We start from the raw sequence: 15,189 nt of genomic DNA on the forward strand, positions 1-15,189 counted from the left end.
TCTGATTTTCCCGGGGGGGGGGGGGGGGGGGGGGGGTAGACGTAGGTCAGACTAATCACACAGGTTTGCACGGAGTAATTAGGAAGCTTTCGACATCATTAGCTCGGGCTTTGATGTGGTTTACCGGGGCAACTCCTCTAGCTCCGTGTTTCAGGATTATCCTCGCCAGGATTACCTGTTTGATATAGGTGTTTCACCATCTACCCACACCTTCGTCCAATACCATACCATACCCTTCATTACAATGCAGCCTTGATCCTATTACGAAGGACAGAAGCTGGTGTGCACGCCCATCATGTGCAAATACTAATGTCACGCATATGTTTGCAAACGTTTTAGTATCTATGAGAATGTACTTGACTTCCCTTTCTGATCGAGATTTAATTTCGATTACCTGATTACTTAATCTCGTATAACATTTTACTGCTTGATTGCGAATACCTGTATTTTATATTTTCTAAATATCGCATTAGGAAGAATTTAAGTAATGAAATTGGTACTCACCATCCATCAGCTCTGGTTAACGTGAATCCAAAGCGGGGGTCCCTGTCGACGGACACCCTGATGCCTACTATTCCGATTCCTTGTTCGGTAACAACTTGGCCTCGCATCACCGCAACTCGACTGTTACAAATAAAAAATATATCGTGGCCTCTCGAGGTCGGATCGTATCGTTGATCCGTTGAGCCGCGAAACGCTGATCCGAAGACTCGCGCACCGTATCGAGTATCGAACAGAAATAATAAAACGTGTCGACGTACAGGAAGGAATAAAAGAGATCATTCTATTTTAAAAAAATAAACCATCCATCTCCATATACTTTTAAATTCCAGATATTAAATGAAAATCGTATTTAATGGAAAGGGAAAGGTTGTTCTCTCGCGACTGAAATAGATCGTGCAACATGTATCCTAAGGGCACGGGCGTCTAGAGCGCGAACAATCGATCTTGTCTGTCAAATCAGCTTCCGCGGTCAACGGTTCAATGCGATCCAATATTCTCACTTCGCTGCCAATACAATCCGCAACTCCATTCGAATCCGCATTCACCGGCCGCATTAACCTGCACAAGAGGAGCTAATGCCACTGGTCGAATCCAGAAGCGATACAAATTGATTTTGCAAACGGAACAATGCGCGACGCCGTGTGTACGCACCCGCTTTCTGGATGGCGCCGGCGCAGCGCGGCGCGTAGCGTCGCCGGGCGTCGATTTTCCCAATCGACCGTGCTCGGAGCATCACGCGTATAGGTATTGGCAGCGGCGCGAGAACATTTTCTTTTTTAGTCACATTCACTTTCTTGCAATTTGCATGGTTTCTGTTTATGGTTGCATTCTTAAAGGTTTTGTCTTTTTTTTTCATGGCTTGATTATAAGGGTACTTGTAATTTTTTCTTTTAAAGTATCGAGCAGTATTGTCAATTCGGGAGCAGAAAAGAACACGATCGTCCCGAGGCAGGTAGTAATAATAATAAAAAAAAAGAGGGCGGGGGTTGTGGTAAACTTTCGTGAGAGTAGAACTGGCATGCATATATAATCATGTATAAATATATGTAATAGATATACGTAATAAAGGCAATGAAAAAATATGTATATACGTAGTAAGTCTCAGGGCTGGATTATCTGCGATATATGTAAAAAGTTGGAGTATGTTTAAGCTGAATATTTTAAGCGATCTGTGTGTAGTGCTGAATATAATGAGATCGATGTAGGTAGGTAAGATAATAATAATAATAATAATGATAATAATAATATATAGAGAATATACATCGTATCGGACGCATATGTACGCAGCTTATTATACTTAACTTTTTGTTGAACGAGCCATCAGGTTGTTTATTGTATTAATATACTTCGAATCAGTATTCGTAATTTACGCAACACGTACGCAAGTAAAATGTTACAACTCGACATTTTAAGATTATATGAATTATATGTAAGTACTATAGACTTGAAGTTGTAACTCAATTATTTAATTAAAGGATGTGTAGACAAATTCTTTTTAGACATATATTAAATAATTGAATGATAATAATATATATTATAAATAATTGAATGATAGAAGAAATTATGGAATGATAAATAATAATTTATAATCGTAATTAACGAAGATTTTTGAAAATCTTAAAAAGGCACAAAGGTTTTTCCTATTGATTGTTATATTTTTACTTATTGACCAAGCTGCGTAGATGCGTTCAATGTATGTATAAGTAAGTAAATAAGTACTTATGTATAATATTCATTTGTCCCTAAGGGATTGCGTATGGGGGCATGATTCGTTCTTGGAGGATCGCACATTCCCCCGTGAAGCAAAAATCGTATAGACATGTCCGCATGGACAAACGATCGGAAACATCGCGCCGGAGACCGGGCGAGATCTTGCACTTTTACTAGTGCGCACCGTGCCACCGTTCTTGTTCGTTCGACAACTTGAGGATCAAACATTGCCGGGCTGTGCTGATCCTCCAAGTACGAGCACAGCAAGGTGGCAGGTACAGTCGTCACTACTGGTAAAAAGTAAGAAACCATAGTGAACGGTATAAAAAGGAAACGCAAAAACAAGAATTAGAACCGGATAAAAAGAACGAAACGAAAAGAAGATCGAGAAACGGATATACATATACGTAAACACATGGTGTAATACGTAAAGTTCCAATATCGGCATTATAAACGAAGAGGGAACGATTTTACAAGAAAATTAACTTAACGATAAAGAAACATTTTATTCGCTTAAAGCTTGTTTTCGAAAAAATCAGCTCTGAATATTTTCATCATTTTTATATTTAACGGGTTAAAAACGCAAACTATTTTGGAATCTAATTTGCAGAGCACAGTTGTGTGTGCAGTACTGTAGGCAGCATTTTCGACAAGTTCTGTAATAATTAGATAAAATCTTTAAAATTATACATCTTGTTTTCGTTAATAAGCTTATGTTAAGCACACAGAAATATATAACATTGTATTAATAACGAATGAACATTACATATAGTATTAATAGTGATTCATAAAAAACGTATCTGTTGTATCGAGAGTTGTTTAAGCACGTTGTAATTAAATGTACAAGTAGTCGGGCAATATTTAAAGCTGATTTTCTCGAAAACAAAACTGTAAAGAAATAATTTCATTTCTTATTCACAACATTTCTTCATGTAATACCCTCCTCGCTTATACTATCGATGATAAGACACCCTGTATATGTATATTTCTCATATATGTAAAAATATCTGGAAACAGATTAAGACATCTTTCAAAAATGACGATATTAAATCTTCACTTATCTAACATTGAATAATGGAAACGTAAAGAAATGAAGAGAGAAAAATAGTAAAAAAAAAGAATAATGAAAATTAAAGAACGGACGGTGATAAAGAAATTTCGCGATTCTCCGATGTAGTGCCGAATTCTGTCTCTCGTTGCTACAAAAATTTTTCTCCTTCTCACTGTGCGCGCGCGAACGACGGAATTATTATCTCTAGTTGCGCCACTTTTCTCTTCCACCCGCGCGAGTTTTCAGGCGACTTTCCTCTTTCTACCTTCCTTTTTCGAAACTGTTCTGTATTTTAGATAGCGCGATTTATGTATATACCGTTTGCAAATATAAAAGCTTGTGTTCAAACGATCAAATGATTTGTTTTTCTCTCATAATATTGTCTATAAAATTGAATTACGCTGAATTCGCGAATTATACGTCGTCAATGGAACGGGATTTACGACGGTATTTTTTTTTTTTCTCATAAGATAGATCATTTCCGGCTTTGGAATGATTATTAAACGAATCGATTCTCTCGAAAAAGAGGGTTTCTGTCGTGTTCTGGTATGAAATATACTTTTCGGTGGGTAGATAGCACGGATCGGTTAAAGACAGACACAGGGCTTTGGTAAAACGAGGTTGTTGGCACATTGTAGACAGGTTGTAACAGACGTAGACAAGGGACAAGGGAGGGATCGGTCTTATAGGTCTTTCGTTTCATATCATGTATTATAAAGTTGTGTGTTAAACAGTTCCGATTTTGTAATTATTGCCGATCCGTTGATTCGGAACAATCGAAATGTTGACGTGAACACATTTTCATTTTTTTTTTTTGCTTTTTCATTTTCATTCTCCTTTTAAATCGTCTTGTACTCTTCTACCTCTGTGTACAATTGTTACATTTCAATTTGATTTTATGCGACTGTATCTTCTCTACGCATATATTATTATAATGATGTATAAACGACGGAAAAGGAACAATTGAACGAAAGAAAAATGGAACGCAAGAATAGGCGCGCAACAAAGTCAACATTCAGTGTAAAGTTGCAGAGGATGGGGACGAGAAGTCACTAAAGACAAATTTGACAAGGATGAAGGGGGTCATGAGATATACGACGTACATAAAAAAGTGCAAGCCTGGCAACACAAAATACAACACAAGACCAGACAGGTTGTACATATCGTTACGTAAAAAAGTACACGATTCTCAAACATACTATTACATGGGTTTGATCGATTACAATAGTGTAACAGGGGCAACGAATTGTAGTAGCTAAGAACTGAGCGCTAAAACGGAGACAAGATGACAATACAGATAGAACAGAACAACAGAGAAGGAACGTAAATTAACAGAGATAGAAGGGCGGACAACGGCGGGGAATTATAGACAACAATCATCTGACGACATATCACAGATAACACAGAAACAATTCGATACGACTGAACTTTTTAATGTAGGTATGAAAAGAGACAGAGAGAGAGAGAGAGAGAGAGAGAGAGAGAGAGAGAGAGAGAAAGAGACAGAGACAGAGAGAGCGCGACCCATTGGCTGTGGCTTTATTCCCTATCGATTCGCGATCAATATTAAACGCGAATTCTCTTTCGGTGGAAGGTATCAGATAAAGTAGATTTGTTTTGTTACTGATCGGACAAAGTCCCCTAGATTAAAGGCGAGATAAATGCGATTTAGGTTTTGAATTCTGCCACTACTGCACGGCCAAATTCGATTGCTAAACAAATGGATGTAAATTTCCAATTCCCTATATCGGTGAAATAACGAAGCTGGCTCGGTGAAAATTCATCGAAATTCGTTCTTGCGTGAACCAAGCGGCAGCCATGGGGTCGAAGATGATAAAAACAGATACACGGGTGGGTAATAGGTAGACAGAGAGAGAAACAAAAAGAGAAAGATAGCAATAAAGTAACAACGCAAACTGAAGCAGCGAAAGAAAGACCAAAGAAAAGATTAGAAACAGGCATTAGAAGGGTACAGAGGGCTCGAGTGGCAAAATAATAAAATAAAATAAGCAAAGTATGATTAAACATACTTGACGAACGTAAATAGAATCGATAAGAGGCTGAATCTTGAATTATACAACAGAAGAAATATTTAGAGAACAAAAGAAAAATTTAAACAAATAAAGAGGAAAAGAATATCTGAAACAGAGCGAGAGCGAGAAAGAGACAGAGAGATGGCAGGCTAAGGGTATGAACATACGTATACATATATAGATAGATTACATATAATGGGACATACGAAAAAACATGTAAGATGATTGTTACGAGCGTTTTTTTTTTGCTTTCTTTTTCTTTCATTAAAAAAAAAAAAATATTTTTTTGGATTAATGAACGATTAGCGAGAGAGCTTGAGCTGCAACTTACCGCGGTGTAAAGGAACTCCAGAACGTACTACGTGTGGGAAAAAACCAACGAGAAGAAAGGGCGTTACCACGGTCACAGAACCCGCGTTTGCGGGCAAAAAAACGGACGCGCGTACGCAGCATTGCGCGAGCAATTGCCTTTTCGCATCGTTCTAATTTTCCTTTTGTACACTTTCAATTTGAAATTTCGCGTACCTCGTTACGTCCAATACGAATTTCGAAGCTAGAGTCTTGACCGACGGTTGCTCTTCAGAGACGATTCCCTATTCCTTTACGACACGTCCCAACGGTATCTTATTTTCGAAATTAAGGTATCGACATTATACTCGCAATAGACTCGCGGCGAAAATCGAATGGCTCCATCGCAATGTTCCGCACGCCGTTTTACAGAAACAATAGACGTAGACACACACTAATCAAGCATACCCATCATACACGCGATCTTCGTCAGCCACGCAACATGAACTCAGTCACTCGCAGACTCATTCAACATAGAGTGGTAATACACGTGACAGACACAAGTTGGAAACTACGCACACACATCTGTAAATATATATGTGTATATACGATTATACACGAGCCATATATATATATGCATATATATATATATATATATATATATATTTGGTATGTATATATATAGATATGTATTGGTGTCCATATATGTAAAATGTAATATAGAGACAGAGTAAAGAGAGAAAGAGATGGAGAGCTTCCGGCATCTTCGCGTGAATCGATGCATCCGAGACACCACGGGGGTACACAGTAGTAGACGCGCGTTAACGAGACACGAGCCGTCGTTTCGTTCAGGAATTCAGCATTCTCGACGTCGACGTCGACGTCGACTCGAGATTCGACTCGTATCGAGGAGTCAAGAGAGTAACGGGGCGGCCGCTCCGAAGGATCCTCTTATCGCGTCGGTCGTCGAAGCCCGAGCTCCGGGACTGACAATGAGACGAGATTCCATCGGAGCCTGGACTGCTATGTCGGCAGACGATCTTCGAATATTGATTACGCTGTCCGAGCAATCCCGACGCCAGCCTGAATTTCTGATTCACCGGGACACTTGTATATATATATGTATATGTCGTCTGTCCGCTCGAGATTCCATTCGCATAAGGGAACGAACCACTGTTCTCCCTACGTCGTCTCATTGAGAACACATTTTCTACTTTTTCGCGACGCGAAACGATCACTTGGTTTACTAATGTTTCGATTCGGGTGCATTTAGTGAAGGGTCGAGAACAGAATAGGCTACCTAAAACAGGTCGCATGAATACTTGCTTACTTGGCTTGGTGATAGAAGAAAATGAGTTAGAATAGATTTACTTTCATTCAATGAAAAATAAGTCCTTTCTATCAGATCAGGAATAAAAACGCAATGTTTAAAGAAACAGGATTGGCTTCCGCCTATAAAAAGAATGGACCTCAAACCTTATGCCCCTCAAAACTAAGACTGATCTAACGCATATTTCTATAACGTCAGATGCAAGTGAGATTTCTATTATTCCGAATTACTTTGAGCATTACTTTTTTTTTATTTTACATTAACTGTAGTGTAATTAGAACATCTGAAGTTCTTAAAATGTTTGTTAATTTAAATCATCATGTATTTTCGAAATGGAAGTACGAAGAGTGTAACGCACTTATCGCTTGTAGATTCGAGCGGAACTGTTACGTACATAAAATACATAAAAACTGTTTTATTCCGGTCGATCGAAGATACATTTCAAGCAGGCGGCAAGAGTACTCCGAGAAAGTCGGTAATCAATACTGTGGCGAAACAATGGACTCGACAACAGGGCCAAACAAACTTCCGCTTCTGCTCTCCGAACGTCTCTTTCTCGAACACGCACAGTACCGTCGTGTACCATATGCAGAATGTTCCATTCGACGTGGAGAACTTCCTATACGTGCAGGGAAAGCGACCGAATAGCGACAGATTTCAAACTTGTGTCTACCATCTCTAGAAATAATTTTACTCGGGGGCGATCGATTCCCGGAATTCGTCACGTTCAAATCTTTCTCGCTGTTAATACGTCTGAAATATCGAATGCTGCGTGCAACCAAGATTTTTTTTTAAACAGAAATTTAATTTCAAGCGAATACCGCAATTCGACACGCCCCTTGCGCTTTTTATCTATGAATCTCTCATTGTCGGTGAACTGCTTAAATAAATAGCCGAAATAGCTGGTAAGTCACAAGAGAAATTTGGAAAACGACACGGTCTGCTTAACGCGTTACCGTTCGTGAATTATATTCTATTAGTATTGGTTGTTGAAACGAAACAACGCCTGGAAGCTGTACAATAGAAAAACATCACGCGTGGAACATAACTTCGCTGTAAACCGATCGAAAATACCAAAAATCGAGTCTCGAACGATTTCTCCGTGTGCAGACTTTTTTCTTTCTTATTCCTTTCTTTTTCTTTTTCTCTTTTTCGTTTTTGGTTCACAGTCTGTACGTAGAACGGAGCCTCTTTCGGTCTTCGGCTGTAGGGTGAATGGTGATCTGGTGGTGGCAAGGGTACACACAGAGGATAAACACTAGACAAAATACACGAATCCCCCGAAATGCACTCGGCGGCCGATCCGTCGGCCGACACGTCCCGACCAAATCTTCATCAGTGTCAAACAAAGGACGTTGACCGTCCAGTTATCTTGCACCCTTTTATTCCCTTAAGTCAGGCTTAGCGAGTTGTATTATCGCAGCTACCTTATCTCGCTATTTTTTTATACATTATAGGCAGGGGCATGCTCGTCAACAGAGAAGTACTTCTGCGCTTTAAATATTATTTAATAAAAAACATATCTCATCCGATGGTTTTATTAATATTTCTAATAAGAGAAGGACTAAGATTTTATTAAATGCGACTTTGCTTCAGATTATGAATTTATACAAAGGAAGTTGCAATCATTTTACATCAGTTCAAAAATTTTGAAATAGCAATGAATTTCCAAAGAGAATTTCGTGTATATCAAAAGCGGAGTTTAGAAAATCAAAAACGTGTTTGTTGAAAGGAATCCTTTGAATTTGTCTCCCAAGATGCGAGATTCAGCTTAGCATGAAACAGGACGAAATTGCAAGTAATTAATATCAGAGACAGTGCGCGCGTGGTACCTCCTTTGATCGACAATGCTTCCGAGATGATCACTGACGTGTTCGGCATTCGGGGGAGGGAGGGGGTGAAACACGAGGAGTAGGATGGTTAGAGGGTTGGCAGGGTTGTCACCCACCGGGGGCTCTCTTGATAATTCAGCTGTCACGGATATACCGGATTGTTTGTCATGGCGGTGCAAGTAAATCTGATTGAATGTTTTTTTTTTCTTTACTTTCTTTTGGTCACTGAAAAATCGCTCACGATGGGGAAAACATTAACTAAATGAAAAAAATTGAACTTTATTCAAGAGTTTTGTTTGTACTGCATAGTATATTCTCTACAATCTCTCGACACATGTTTGAAAAATTGAAGTAGACTTATTTAACGGTTGTTATGCTTTTATAAATGATGCAACGTTTGCGAAGAATTTATAAAAAATTTCAATAATTCGATAATTTGATTATGTCAAACTGTTATCACGAAACAAAAGATATTTGTGCAGTATTTTGCATTCTACCCCATCGTGAAGCAACGTCGATAAAAAATGAGCTACGTAAACAAAACTCTTCGACGGAACCATCACTTGTGTGCGATCAAACGTTTGCTTTTCGAATGATACGATTCTTCGTTCTTGTTATTTTTCCTTTTTTTTTTTTGCATGAACTATGTGACACGAACTGCACATATGTAGGTATACGTATTCCCGGGCTATTTTATATGAAACGTATCACGGACAAACAAAAAAACATTTCTCTGAATGAAATCAATGATCTGCGCAGTTCTCGTGGATGATGAAAACGAGGAAAGTAACAGCCGCGTAATATGTCAAACGCATTTGAAAATTGTAAAAAGGCCAGAAACTATGACACGCAGCTATGCTATATATTTCTTTTGCTTTTTTCCCTCTTTCCTTTTCGTTTGCTAAACGGTACGTGTATCGACGACTATCGAGTGAGCCAACCGTTGCAATTAAAATTTAATTTTTTTATTCACCAGCAATTTTTAGCTTGATTACATTTAATTATAAAACCGATACGAAACTTTACAAAAATTACCTCTGATGAAATTTAACAATTATTTTTACATTCTATTTGTTCCCGCCTTGTTACGATCAATACATTATGATTAATTAGTGTCTAGGTATCTTTTAATCCAATCAAGTAAGCTGAGACATATATTTTCTTCAAGAGTATAAATAACAACGAATAGCTCACTCGCCTAACGCAATTATCCTGTAAGGCGTCGTAAAAATAAAGTATATACAACTAAGCGTTCATCTATAATATTAGACTGAACTGGCTGAATGTAGAACCGTGTGAGAAGAAGTGATCGATCTTACCTTTCGGTGTACTCGTTCATATGAGCGTAGCTTTGCACGCTGTTTTCCTCAACGAGGAATTTTACGCGCTGATAAAACGACGCGGTCACGCTGGGCGGTTGTTTGCGTAGGAGGACGTCCACGGGATTATTACTAGTAAGGCACATGATATGCTCTGCGCAAGCTACGTGCGAGCAACACTCGCTGTCAGAACAGTCCATCATGCCATCTAAGAAACGTTAATCATTAGATTAATTGTTCATCGGCTAGCGCAACTGAAGAGAAATTTTATCGTACGAAACGGGAATCTTTTAGTTCTGATAGAATTCGGATGGAATACTGTTGAATGTATTTATTACAAAAGTTTCAGCTTTCCAAAAGGAACAAGCATGGAAAAAAATTGACGAACTTTTCTAAAGATTTTTGTTAATTGTAGTGGTGTTGATGAAGAAACAGACATGAAAAAAGTATCTTCGATTAAGGACATGATTAAATTGTCGATATCAAGATTTCTTCTTCCTATTTTCAGTAGGATATTTTACAGACTCACCCTGATCGTTGTCAATAAAGTCATTACATTCCATTTCGAGTCGTATGCTGCAATCCCTGCCTGCCCAGCCGGTCGAACACTCGCAACTGTACTCGCCATCTTGCAAGGTGCACAAACCGTGACGGCTGCACCCGTTCTCGCATCCGGCTGCAAAGAGAACGGGGTGAAATGTTCCAACTCAAGATATCGACCAATGATCGAAGCTAATTGAAAACCGATATTCCCTTCCCCATTGCCAGAATTAATGATACGCGTGATATCGTGGTAAAATATATCGTGCCAAGAGAAAAATAATTTTTTCACTGAAAAATATCAGGCACGAGTTAATTGACCCCTCGAGTTGAACTGATATACAAAACTAACGATAAATAAGAAACATTACTCTAATAAATATCTGAACTCCGGAACTCCTTGAGTTTGCTTCGTTTTCAACTATACATGACTATCATTAAAATTCTACTTACGCAGTGTGCAATGCCTTCCGTTCCATCCTTGACTACAAACACAGGTTCCATTCTTGCACTGACCATGTTCCGCACAGCGTGGGTCGCATGGTTTCTGGTCGCATTTACTTCCGGTCCAATCATCGTTGCATCTATAAGATAAGAATTTGTCCCTAATCAATCGCGTTCATTATTTTTTTCGTTTGGTCTTCTTCCATTCATTTCATGCTCTCCCTCGGCTACGGTTTCAATTTGGTACAATGTTCTGCTGTGTTTTGCTCGATCCCTTAGGAAGAATGCGCGGATCTTGATCGGCTGAAGCAAAATTGAACTCCCGACAAAAGCAGAGAGGGACACGGGTTCAGTTCAGTTTCAAACTCCTGGCGCAGGGAACTTTTTGCACTTAGAGACGCTCTTTCACTGAACGAGAGGGAGAAAGAGAGAGAGAGAGAGAGAGAGAAAGAGAGAGAGAGAGGCGTCAGCTTTAGAATATGAGAAAAGGGATCCTCTCTCGCGTTCTTGATTCTGACAAAGGGATGCCGCGCCGGAAAGGGAGGACGGTCCTTCGAGTCGCGATAAGTTGACAACCACCCTAAGATATCGCCTTTTTCTCGCAATTTTTCACCTTCTTAGCCTCGATTTTCACGACTCCGATCTTCCCGGCAATTTAGTCATTTTTAGCTATCACCTTTTAAGGAACATTGAAATTCTTTCCTACTACTTCTTCTAACTGTCTTTTAAACGCGACGAAAATATTTTTGTGCATGATGAATGATTTAAATGAATTGAAATTTACTGACTTGCAAAGACCCTGTTCGCAGGTTCCGTGTGGTCCGCAGTCGAGACCGCAGCTCGGTTGCGAACAATCTACGCCGGTCCAGTGTCCCTCGCATACGCAACTTCCGGATTCGAGATCGTACGTTCCGTGGTCCGAGCAACGGGGTAGACATTGGTATACCTGCTGGTCGACCTGGTTGCATTTTTCTCCCTGCCAACCTGCTTTGCAATAGCACTTTCCGGCGACGCAGGCTCCATGTCCGCTGCAGTTCGGATCGGAACAGTCGGCTGGAATTTATAATTAATTTGAATTTCAAGAAAATGATACTAGTTTCTAGAGAAAATATGAAACGACGACAGCCATTACATTTAACAGTTTAATTATTATTTCGGTCGGAGATCTTTGCATCTTCGAAAGAGAAACTCTTAACTCGGTGACATGTACTTAGCATTGTTTTCAAGAACATGAAACATCTTCCGGAAAGAGGTCGCAGAAGAGTCAGTTGCCGGATGATTGCGCCCTGGGCACCGACGAATGGGCCAACTTTTTAAATTATGGCATCGGAACAATTGCATTATTCCCGCGGATCCCAGCTGCCCCGGGGAAATTATGAAACTTAATTCCAAAGCGTCTCTGCGCTATCCGCCTCGTGTGCCGCGGGACCGGTTATACGTCACCTCTCATAAGTATTTTGCTCATTCTCGTGAAAAAAATGTATACCGTCGCGATATATCGATGTAGCAATCCAGAATGGACAAATACAAGTTATTATATCGAATATTTATGAAAATCTAGAAGCGAATGTTTTTAACTTAAACCCTTGACATACAAATAAAGTAGAATTTGATGCGTCCGAAAAATACTATTTAAATTCTATTACTAATTAATATTAGTTAAGTTCTTGACGTCTCGGAGACGTCAAAATCTATAATGGCACGTGGAACGAATGACGTCTCCTAGACGTCACTGTATGTCATGGGGTTAAGTACATTTGTCCTCCTTTCATGGAAGATATAGTATCTGTAAGATTAAAATCAGACCTAATAAAGGTCGACAGTAAAGTGGATCGTACTTATTTTAAATCCTTGATAATGACGCAAAATCGTATTCCATAATGTAACGTTTTCATGTTATAGATTTCTCGGTTGCTCTCAATTCGCGTGACCTAATCAGCAAGCAAATGCGTCCTCGATCGCGGTATAAGTATTCAACGTTAATGTAAAACGAATACCCCATCGTCCGTTGAAAAATGAATGGGAAGGATGCGCCACGATGAAATCGTGAGAGTGTCAGAGACAAAGCGTCCCCTTTCCCGCGAATAATTTCCCCATTCGTTCTAACAACGTCATTTTTCCGTTCTTGCTTCCACGGAACAGGTCTAACAAGGAACGCTTTCAAAGCATTTAATTCAAATTTTTTATCCCTTGAGATGTTAAACGTTGAATGAATAAATTTTTAAAAGACATGTACTTTCTGAAAACGCTTAACTTTTGTTTCAACGGACCTGTCACAACGTTTCTTACTAAAAAAAATTTATTTTTTCAATGAAATTAGATGGAATGAACGTACGTTCAGACATATTCAGCGTTTTCATTGTCAGCATGACTGTTAATCACAACCAAGCCAAGATTCTCACCGGAAGAATTAAAACAAGCATGAAGCAGCGCGAGACTAATCGTCCGGTTGAATTGTCGCGATGGCTGACCCATATGTAAATTCAACGAGAGTACGTGCATTAATTATAGGTCTCACACACACAGAGACACGGAGGGGTATGTGCTCGCTTGGCGTATGTGCATCACTAATATCTTGATTCGCTGTCCGCCGGAGAGAGAAGGACGTATGGTTGAATTATGGGGAAATTAATGGCGGCGTGACAAATATGAAGAAACAACATCCGACGGCAGAAATAGACGTCGGGAGGTAAACGGTCCCTTCGTGAACTGTTCTCGCTCTCGCGTTTCCGCTGCTCATTTTTAACGCTAAAATACGGCACGCGGTGTTGCGTCCGCTCTCAGCACAATGTCGCCGTTAATGAACTCAAAAGTTGGATTATCTGTCGCGTTTTAACGGCACATTTAAATTCCGTGTCCCATGACAATTCTTTTTCTTTCTTAATGTTTGAGTATTAAAATTTGATATTTCGTAGAATAGAATAGAACGTAAATATGTACTTTTCTTAGAAAGAAAATTTAATAATGTAAAGAATAATTAGAACAATGTTACGGTGATGCGCGATGATTAATAAATTCTTTGTTTTATGACGTCAATTTTGTTCATCGGAGTTACGAGCGCGTGCATGTAGTACTCGTATAACTTGTTCCAACCATACTCACACAGGGGAGAAAGTAACTTTCGCCTCAGTTTTATAGAACGTTCTTAACTCGAGGGCGAGTGAGAAGCCGGTTAAAGAATCGCTCTTAAGGGGTCGTTAGTAAAAATCTAAATCAGACACGGATCGTTCGCTTAACTGAACTTTGCTGTTCACAGTGTTCACTCTTTTTATTTATTCTTACCTATTCTCTCTTCTTCGCCAATAAGACTGTTTATATTTATAATAGATAGTTTCACTACAGGAAATTTAAGTTGCACAATGGAGATTATTTTTGTTCCGAGTCAAATAGAAATTAAAATGTGTTTGGAATAAACAGTTATTAGACAATTAGTTGGATAGAGTTTCAACTTACGTTCATCGCAGAATGCGCCCTTCCAACCAGGATTACAGACACACGATCCCCTAACGCACTGCCCATGTTGATTGCAATCAGGAACTTGGCAGTCTCCTAATGGTATATCGCATTCGGCACCTTTCCAGCCGTCCTCGCAGTGACACATACCGCCTCCATATTGTCCATGAGACGAACACAGAACCGGGCACACACTCTTGCTGCAATCGGCTCCCTGAAATTTTCATTCAGTCTATCATTATCTACAACAACCCGCCCTGCGCGTGTTTCAGACTTTCTCTCCCCCACCCCTCATTCATTCCGTTCTACCGTAAAAGATGATCGACGAGCATCGTTAGCGATACGATTTCACGATCTAATCGCTTTGATCGTCATAATTCTTTTCGAATCGCTACATGAGTGAGCCTGATGGACAAATTGAATTGTTCCAAATGATTTGGTACGGTTGCGAACTCGATTTGTGGAAACGGATGTTGGGAATCGCGGCACGAACGCTTTAAAGAGCGTTATTCTGGAGAATTATTGTTATCTGAGATCATGCGCCATTACGGTCGTCGTTCAGAAACATTTGCAGTTCTCGCAAAAATTTCCTTTTCCACGATTATTAAATTGATTATTAAATTGATTTTTTTTGGAAATACTTATTTTTACATTTTACAGCATAATATAATAACACAAGTTCATC

The 15,189-nt window shown here is 39.4% G+C and overlaps 1 protein-coding gene across 5 annotated transcripts in view; it reads right to left on the bottom strand.

Moving 5' to 3' along the window:
• Ten-a (Teneurin-a transmembrane protein) overlaps window positions 1-15,189 on the bottom strand; it is a 213,157-nt gene that overhangs the window by 12,510 nt on the left and 185,458 nt on the right. For 4 of the 5 annotated variants that reach the window (XM_018036466.2, XM_018036475.2, XM_018036457.2 and 1 more), the window contains 7 exons: window positions 14,505-14,718; window positions 11,840-12,104; window positions 11,061-11,191; window positions 10,597-10,743; window positions 10,068-10,275; window positions 5,630-5,656; window positions 505-624 (listed from right to left, as the gene is read on the bottom strand). In XM_018036466.2, the coding sequence (XP_017891955.1) occupies window positions 505-624; window positions 5,630-5,656; window positions 10,068-10,275; window positions 10,597-10,743; window positions 11,061-11,191; window positions 11,840-12,104; window positions 14,505-14,718 (1,112 nt within the window). The remainder of the gene's footprint in view (window positions 1-504; window positions 625-5,629; window positions 5,657-10,067; window positions 10,276-10,596; window positions 10,744-11,060; window positions 11,192-11,839; window positions 12,105-14,504; window positions 14,719-15,189) is intronic. The other variant, XM_018036485.2, reaches the window with a different exon arrangement.

This window comes from Ceratina calcarata, unplaced genomic scaffold (assembly GCF_001652005.2).
Source record: "Ceratina calcarata isolate Rehan_Ccalc_2016 unplaced genomic scaffold, ASM165200v1 scaffold102, whole genome shotgun sequence".
Classification (NCBI taxonomy): domain Eukaryota; kingdom Metazoa; phylum Arthropoda; class Insecta; order Hymenoptera; family Apidae; genus Ceratina; species Ceratina calcarata.